Here is a 9,642-nt window from a genome sequence, read left to right on the forward strand (position 1 = left end):
ACGTTTATTGCTTGACTACATGTTATCTGGAGTTCTTTCCTGCAACATTATTAACCCGGCGTTGATCAATCAGGCCTTACTAATCCATAGACCCACCCATGGGAACTAACAGGAATATTCAAGCCAGATCAGAACCGTTAATCTCACAGACATGCGTAAGAATGGATGCAGGCGTGCAATACAACACGGAGTGGGCGTCAAGTGTGCTCCGTTACCCGTACCGGTAGCCAGCAAGCTAGGTTCAGGTATCGTTAAATAAGGTGGCATGAAACAGCGTGCATTGATAAAGCTGGGAAATTAGAACCCACAAGAGACTTTGGTCAAAGTGTTGTGACAGAGCATCTGGCCACAGCACAACAAGTGATTAAATGGCGTCACTATTTCAAAGGTAACTGCACCAGGATGGTTCAGCTACATTGGCAAGGTTTCATGGCGAACCAAACCAAATGTTGGTGTATGGATGTAGCAGCAGGAAACAACTGCAGGAAATAAACACATTTCCAATTAGTTGAAATTCTTAAAGTTTGAATGCAAATTCAGAAGTCCCAGTTTGTCTAGAACGCTTTCAACGATTTGCACATATTGCAATTCCATCGCCTACAACGTGCACAAGCAATGGTCCGCAGCATTATGAGCAGTACCTGTGGTACTTCCAAAAATTGTCAACCTGTATTACGGTTCAGGTAAAACAAACAATTCTTGATTTGAGGACAAATATTCCGAATTCGATGCTTTACCTGAGTCCATCACTAAATTCGTTATCGCCCTGACTTTGATGGAAAACAATGCTTGAATGCCATTTGTAACTATTTAAAATTGAAATAGAGAAAGTTGGACAATTTAATAAAGGAATTAGTCGAATCAATCATAAGGTATCACTATTTTCGATTGTTGAGAACACCAGCGTCGACAAAGAAATGAGTGAGAAATTAGAAAAAGATGATTAATTATGGGGTGCGGGGTTGCATTTCCGTTGTTGTTGTTGTTGCTGTTGTTGTTGTGAGTAGAACTCGGCAAGAACCTGCCACGCGGATGGACTCATAAAACCGTCTGGTGGCTGCTGACCCTCCCTTGCCAGAGTGCGCATCTTGGTTCCCGAGATGAAGATGAAATCGTCCGCGCGGTTTGAATCGTAAATCTCCATGGCTCCATGCACCTTGTTGTATGCCGCTACGCGGAACGGTACAATCTCAAGACCCTTCAACCCCGGTGCCATCGACAGCACCTAAAGGTTGAGAAAGGAAAACAAAAGTTAATTGGTTCATGACTTTCTACTCTACATGGTCTAAATACAGTGTTTGTCACGAAAAAACTGCAGCAGTCAAGCACAATCTATGGAGAGTCAACTTCCGTTTTTCGAACATCGGTTTCAGTAAACTAAGATCACCAGATAGCTTGAGAATAATCCAGTAATATATCGCACCTCTGAAATCATAAACCGAGCAATTTCGTTTGTAGTACACCACACAAAGCAAGTTTAGTACTTTGATGATAAACCGATGTCTGCATGTGCAGAGTAGATAGTGAGTGGATCGGTTTGGGATGACCAATGATATGTTCGGTCACTTAACGGATGTTGGGATACAAAAGCCGTTCCTCATTGCAAACCACCCAGTCAGTCAACAAACAATCTAAAATGTATGCACCACTTCCACAACATTTATGGAAGAATAGAAGAAGGGTAACTAATTGGTAGGCTTTGAAACTCATCGCCGTCCACTAATGCATGGCATGCAACACCCAGACGCTCGGCAACGCCCACAGCCTTCCCAGTTAATGTGGGTGTAAGCACATTGTTTTATCGTCAATCACGGCGAGCATTGGTGAAAGCGGCTTCTGACACTTTAATTTGTAATTATACTAAACTAGTAGTAGTGACAAGTATTCCTTCATCATCACTTCGACTAAAGCACCTTCTTCAAATCGACACATTTACCGATGTCCGGACGATTCATTACCGGCAGCAAATTGCTTATTTAAACCATTTTTAGGCGGCAATGTCTACTGCTGCACGCTTCACCTTCTCCAAATGCTCTACAATAAACTGTACAAGATGGTTCTGCAAATATGATTTCGAATTCACCTCTGTCGGTAAAGTGGACGGCCTCAAATTGTACCCATCGTGTTTACCTGACGCCTGATGATATAAGGCCAGGTTCAGGATACACAGCACTGTATCAATGGCCTGATACGTGTGTTTTACGATGATTTCGACCAGCTCCTGCAGGTTGCAATTTACAGGCCGCAGATTACACTTTGCAGTTAATTTCAGCAAAATAAACTGAAAACGGGATCAATTTTTCGGTCACCTATTTGCTAGAAGTTTCTGATCAACCCACGATAATTGTAACTAATTTCTCATCCCAGATATCCCGCATAAAATATCTCGACTTCTTTACAATTTTTGATAAATTATACCTACTATTTGTCTTAAGGAGACCTAATTTAATTCTACGTGTTAAAAATGGAGCATTTTAGAATTCACCACCTTATTAGACAATTACATACATAGTTTAATTAGGTGCGAAAAATCAAAATTGTCAATCGTCATTAAGCAGTTTTAGTACGTGGTAATCACTTGACAATGCAATTAAAGATGAAGATGGCAATTCATCTTGCTAGAGACTTCACGATTTCCAATGCTCAGAAATGTGCTTCAACAATTATGACCAGCATCGATGACTTTGCGGTAATAAAAGTGCCGCAGAAAGTTGATCAAACTTTGGTTATTTTACAATAAATAAGGGGCTGTAAAACAAACTACCTTGTGGCGCATCGGAACTGAAGCACAAATAGGCAGAATTCTTATACATTTACTTATTTTGCAAGACAGGAAAAGGGGAGGGGAAGGCCACCTGCCTTGTCCTTGCCGGAAGCAATCCAAAATGAGGAGGAAAAATTAAGCAGTCGATTGTTTTGTGCCTGGCTATTTGCGACATTGAATGACAACCACGCAAGAGCAGCTAAGACTGAGGCAAAAAAGCCGAATGCAGGTCGACAGGGCATACAGGAAACACAGCGCAAAAAAGAAACGCATTTTGTAGCTGCAAAAGGCCTTGTGGAGGAAAATTAATGAAGACGGTGGAGGGCCTTACTTACTCCAATCCACGGCATTAAAATTTATGCCAGATGGCCTCCAGCTCCAGCTAGTGATAGTGGCGCCTTTCCAGCCGGCACAGAGGAGGAGGAATTAGAGGGTAAACACATCAGTCATACTACTAAGCATAATGACTCTAGCCATGAGCAAAGGGGAAAATTTCCCAAACCCTGAGTTCATGCTCTTCAGTTAGAACTCAGGAGTACAGAGTTTCACAAACACACTGTTCTCCGGATTTGCTTCCTCATCCTAAAGTACAGGCTTCGTGATTATCATTTACGTCTTCTTTGCCACCGCTGCGGATAATATAAGCTTCCAAGCGTGTTGCAGAATGCGGAAAAGGGTATGAACAACGAGGAAAAACCGGAAGAAAATTAGGATGCTCTAATATAAAATGAATCATTCATTGCACGTTTACTAAGAAGAAAGAGAAGATTAAAGGATCTGGTTGATTGAAAGGGCTGCAACAGCTTTTGATCTGTACGTGGAATGGCAGTTTGTCCGAAGATTACAAATGACAATGAAGAGAAAAGACACTCGCTGTAACGTTTGACTAAACACTCAGGCTCTCCATCATTTTCGAGTCCTACCACCATCTTGATCGCCTTGTTTTCAGTTAATGTCTGTGGTCTCAGCCCTTCTGTAGAAAAACAACAAACCTTCTAGATTAGCATGCCTTATTATGGATCTAGAGTAAACCCAGTTCAAATGAATAAGTTTCTACCTTCGTCTTTTGGCTAGCGAATCATGATGTTATTGGAGAGCATCTGTTGTGAGGGGCTGAACCTGCAAGATCCACTAAAAAGAGGTTGGAAAGCCATAAACTTCCAGCACGCTGTCAACATCGAGCATTAAACAATGCCCACAAGTAGGGTGAGACCAGATTTTAACGAATAAAAAACGCCCCAAAAGTAGTGCTTACTTTACGACTACGAAAGTAATTATTTGTACCATATTCTGAGAGCACAGCAACCTTCCTTTCTAAATCACTTTTACAAAAACGCTACAACTAAAAGCGCTCATTGTGCAGGATATGTTCTCTCTAGAATGTCGTTTAGTGCTGGGTACTACCGTCTGAATCAACCCGTCCTACACAACTTACCCTGCAGGGGACAGAAAATTCAAGAATCCCATCCGAACCTACACCACGTACAACTAACAAAGAGCACAGTCCTCTCCATAACAGAAAATCATCGTCTTCGTTCATTTCTGGTAGTTTATTACAATGCACAGAAAGACTCAGTAAGGATGACGCAGAAAAGTTACGATGAAAACTCCTCAGAAAGACGCTCAAACGAAGGAGATTAGATAGTAAAATGGTATTTGTTCATCTAATTACGGGAGCTCAAGACCCAATCACCGAGTTTTTACCCCTCCTGGAGGCTACTAAAACCTCCTACATTAATACACATTATTAAGTAACCCATGAAAGATTCGCCAAAAGTCCGACTTCCAGACAGCTGAAGGTGCTAAATTAGATACATAAAAGCTTGAAAAGAACATCACCTAACCTTAGCGCCATGCGTAGGATCGTAGAGGTCAGTATTCGGCTTTGATGGATGCGGCAAACCGGCGGGATCCCTTCCAACAATGTAGAAGTGAACGCCTGCCATCAGTCGGCATCTAGCGTGCCATTGGACCTCCCTTGGTCCCGCGTAGATCATCGGAGAGGGGAAGATGGCAAGAAGGGTGTGTTGAGGGTCGAGAACGCCATCTAAAAGGCAAGCTTGGTGCTGCCGCATGCGAACTTCCAGTGGAACATCATCGGGTTTCGTCCATCCACCCAGAGGATGCAAAAGCAGTAGAGGACTATGAAATCCGCGTTCCTCTATCAATCTACGACGTGTCTCGCGCATCAGTAGAGCGTGACCATTGTGAACAGGGTTACGAAGTTGGAAAGCGAACATAGCATCGGCCTGTGATGAAAAAAGGGGATATTTACAAGCGTTGTTCAGACAAGATGGGAATTTGTAAGTTTGTGTGTAGAATAGAAGAACAACTTTTGCGGCGTGCAAGTTGCATTCATTTTTCGACACAATACTATATTCACGCACCCATTCTAGCCTTTAACTAGCAATTACAGGACTTCCAGCTATGAGCGTTTGTTGGTGAACTTAATCATTCTACTTAGGAAGGTTACCTTAATATCCACCATGCATTCGCATTCTACACTTGAAAATGTTTGCAACCGTTTGTCCTGATTTCACCGATCCTGCAAAGGGATTCGTCACTTATGCGTTTTCACCACACCACGGACCTTGCGTCCAGGATCAGTTGTTTCATTTATTGTCTGAATGGAGGAGAGGAACGTAACCACTACCACTGGGATCGCCAACAATGCGAGGACGAAGAGTTTACGTTCAAACCATTCAAGTGCATTACTACTGGACGGGTGGGATAGCTGAATGTCCCATCACCATTCCCTACTGCAGAAGTTTAAAGTCATCTGCGGATATCCTCGGGTTCTGATTTCACACTCCCATTCACAAGAATCTTCCTTCATTGCCACACGCTGTTCCACGCTTGTACGCACTGCTGCTGTTGTCTGCCATCCATGGGTGACCGATGACATCCAAACCCACCTAAGCTGACATTTTTGTCGGCTACCACCGGAAAACAACTGCTGAGTTTAGCGTTGGCACGAGAGCGTCCCTTTTTATACCTGGTAAGACACGCCTGACACCTACTACTGCGGGCTTTACCATCACAGTGGTATACCTTTATCGCATTTCCACAAAATTAAGTGTGTGTTTGACCTAAAGATACTTATACGCAAAAAAGTCAGTTTTTCAAGTTTTTTTTTGGATCTACGAAAAACAAGGTCGCTTTTACCCGTGCTATGAATACCTAACATGAGGTAGATTAATTGCCTAATTTTACAAATATCACCCTATATCACTGACGATCGAGGTAAAAAGATGCCTTTAAAATAAAGAACTTTTCAAAAGATTAACTGCAAAAATGTGTCACCCACATTAGCAGACACTTTTCCGCAAGCTGAAAGCTTCGTTTGTTGACATTTGGGATTGTCTGCATTGGTTTCAAAGAAGTGATATTTGACATTCATGCAAAATAACACCCCGAAAAGAAAGAAGAAACTTCTGATGTCTGAGGCTATGCTTGAATTCTACCATAGTTCTAAAGAAGGAACACAAATTATACTAAAAATACGGTGATTTTTCTGGTAAAGAAATGGGAAATCCAAATGTACAGATAAAGGAAAAAGTTATTGCAATCTTAAAATGATTCAAGAAAATTCTCATTAAATTATGCGAACTAGTATATAGGAAATTATTAATAAGGCTTGTAACATAAAATGAGCACCACTGCTATTTATCCTAAATTTTTACGATTGAACAGGGAAACATTCATCTTTTACAAGCCCCTTTTTATCAATATATGGTTTTTTTGTTACTTTGCTGAAAATGAAGCTAACAAATAATGTTTACGGTGGAAAATTTTCCCATTACATGATATCAGGAGTCAAATCAAATTATACAACAAAGAATGCAAACAAATAATTGCCACAATCGCTTAGAAATGGGGAGGGGGGGGGTGAAAGAAAACAAATGCGACGCAACAAGAAATTTCTGTCGCAATCCATAAACCACCTTTTTTGATACTCTTAATCGAATCACTACTAGATGCGATCCATATTTCCTTGCTTTATATTTTCAGTGAGGCAATGTCCTTGATTCCTTTGCGGGAGAGAAACAACAATCGGCTAAATCGAGAGCCCAATTCAATCCTCGAAACACTTTGACTAAAGCATTATCTGGGATAAGTTATTGAGGAAATAAATACTTAATGATAGGGGAGCATAAAAGGGGGCAATTTATCATTCAAGCAAATGAGAAAGTAGGAGGAAGGGAAGTGGATGGTTAGTGCTAACATTCTCATCCGCACCTTTGGTATTCTTGTAGCGCCGAGTCTCGCGCTGTCCTCTGTGCTTAAAATAGCTTTGCGACGAAAAGTGGCAGCCCTTATCTCGTCTCGTTTCACTCCACTTAACTGGAATGGGGTGGATTTAAGATTCCTTTTTTTGGATACGAGAAAATACAACAAAAGTGTCCCTAAAAGTGCCTTAAGCAACTGTTTTAGCAGTCTGAAGAAGGAAAGAGAAAATACCCCAAGGGTGAAGAATGGAGGTACTGAAAGCGTGAATTTAGCAGTGATTAGTATTTGAGTAATATCGAACAAGCGATGGATGAATAGAAAGATTAAAAAGCTAGGAATTGATGGATAAACGAGAGAATTAAGATTGGATGAGTGCACGCTAGGATAAATGATCCCCGAGAGAATGGATAAACGATAGACTAACACATAAATCAGGGATGAATAGAACAGGGATCTGGGAATGAATCAGATGGTCAAATTGATCACAAGAGAGCGGACCAGCAGTGCGAGAATTGAAGGTTGGATGAAAAGATGGATGGAAGGTTGGCTTTGTGATGCAGTGAATGACGGAAGAGACCCCTCGTGAATTGCTCCGATTATTTTTCCAAATATGACAAAAGATGTACCATTTTTAAGACCAGAAAGCGCTCAACCCCAAGGTTGAATGGAATAATTCCAACCTCAGAGGGATTCAAAAGTGCATTTCCATTTACCAAAAGCGGTAATTACTTTTTGTTTAATAGTGTGATTTCCATATCCCATCGTTCATTGCATATTAATGAGTTTAAGGCAATCAGATGTAGTGTTGACATCTACTGTAACCAATCGAACAAATCAGGAGGCTACATTGTCATCAACCACCTCCTTCCTAGACGGGAAAATTTGCAATTATGTGGGTTATCATGAGACCAATTTCAGTCCCTTCGATAATATAGCATAAATAAGTGAAAAATATGGTCTTACACCAATTTTCTTGAACTGTTTGCGCAACTGACGTGGGCTCAAACGGTATTGGTCAAGTCCATCATTCCACACAATTGGATTAAGGACACGGAGATCGCCTCCAACTAGCCAATCACCGGAGGACATGATTTGGTCAATGACCGGGTGACCTCGATCACAAATACCAAAGATCCGATTGCAACGCTCCTCCTGAAATATAAGTTTACATTTGAAAACCCCAAAGTGACTGATAAGAATAAATCAGGAAGCTCTTAGTAAAAAGCTAGAGTTGGAAAACTCCAAAACTTAAGAAATCCGAGTTTTATAGCAATTAAGTGCTTACTTATATCCCATCCTTATTTATTGCTCAAATTTGCTTAGACAACAACTGAAAACGCAATCATAGTACTTCATTAAGGAAACAAATTGAGACCTTGGAATAATGAAGAAAATTCGTCGCACTATTACCACTGAATCACCCATGCCCACGGGTGGAATAAACACTCACAAGCCCAAATTTATGTTTGGGAAAAATAAACTAGAAACCTACCTTTCTATGAGCATAAAATTCGATATCAAGAAGGATGGCAACCGGTTTTGAATCATAGGTGAGTGTGATGTGCTGAACGGATGGTCCCAGCTTTTCCTTATCCTCGTTTGTGACGGCCAGCACAATTGGAATGGAAAGATTTGTAAATTCCTGACGTCCTGTTAACCATAAAATAAAGCAGTACCAAAGCCAGGTATTGGGCCGAAAATATCAAGTTAATAAATTCAACATTGCCAATCATGTCTTTCGGCAGCTAACTTAACGCACCTTCAATAAGTCCGCCAAAGTAGAGTACTTGGAGGTATTGAGCCTCCCTCATGAAACCGCGCAGTGGTGAAGCCCAGCCCTCAGCTAACACCTGAACCCACTGAAGATCCGTTTTCGATAGAGCAACTTGGGGATGCTCCTCAGCTTGTGCCAAATAAAGGCTCTTTTCTGATTCTGCAACGTAGAGCTCGCAGATATTGTCGTCCGTTACGTTCCTCGGTATAATCTCCTGTTGTAAACAAGGTTAAAAATCGTTGTTACTGAAAAGTAAAAAGCAGATAAAGTCCATAACCAAAGAAAGTCTTTAAGGTTGGGACCGGTCAACTCAGGTAGGTTATTAAAAAGTGGTTCAAAGGAGATCCGCTTATTTTTTTAATCTTTAACGTTCATTTCTAAAAATGTCCCCATATTTCGACGGTCGAACTCGCCTTTAAGATCTCATGTCAAATCGGAAGGGGAAAGTTAATAAAGATATAAAACCATGTAATACAAAAAATTGCTAGGACAAGCTTTTACTTATATCCGCAAAGGCCAAGTTTTGCGAATTAAAAAGGGTGATTTTCAGCAGTTTGTTCAGCAAATATGGGATTATTTCAGCAGCCAATGAAGGATATGTTCTCAAAATTGATGTCAAGGCACATTAGAAATTATTAAGAGACATTGTTTAGGCCATATTTTCAATACGAAGGGAATTCAAGTCAAACTAGAACATCAAATTCTGCTGTTATAAAAGGCACGCTACAACAGTGATAGTAAAAGCAGCAGTGTAGGAGGTTCAGACTGTGCCTATTGCACAAATGACGGGGCAAATGTCGCGACACAGTTCACCGAGATGGCAAGCAACAGCAACAGTGCGTACATTCAAGACCAAAAGTGTAAGTGATGACTG

General features: G+C 41.0%; 1 protein-coding gene across 1 annotated transcript in view; it reads right to left on the bottom strand. All coding sequences in view use genetic code 11, as the record gives it.

The window, feature by feature from the left end:
- Positions 1 to 943: 943 nt before the first annotated feature.
- The window catches only part of EGR_06810 (Bifunctional 3'-phosphoadenosine 5'-phosphosulfate synthase 2), a gene marked incomplete at both ends in the record, with an annotated part of 13,072 nt that continues 4,373 nt past the window's right edge, over positions 944 to 9,642 (bottom strand). Inside the window, 6 exons of the mRNA XM_024496059.1 lie at positions 944 to 1,225; positions 4,609 to 5,013; positions 7,004 to 7,108; positions 7,958 to 8,146; positions 8,487 to 8,644; positions 8,754 to 8,982. Of these exons, the coding sequence (XP_024349479.1) occupies positions 944 to 1,225; positions 4,609 to 5,013; positions 7,004 to 7,108; positions 7,958 to 8,146; positions 8,487 to 8,644; positions 8,754 to 8,982 (1,368 nt within the window). The remainder of the gene's footprint in view (positions 1,226 to 4,608; positions 5,014 to 7,003; positions 7,109 to 7,957; positions 8,147 to 8,486; positions 8,645 to 8,753; positions 8,983 to 9,642) is intronic.

Source organism: Echinococcus granulosus, assembly GCF_000524195.1.
Source record: "Echinococcus granulosus chromosome Unknown EG_S00064, whole genome shotgun sequence".
Classification (NCBI taxonomy): Eukaryota; Metazoa; Platyhelminthes; class Cestoda; order Cyclophyllidea; family Taeniidae; genus Echinococcus; species Echinococcus granulosus.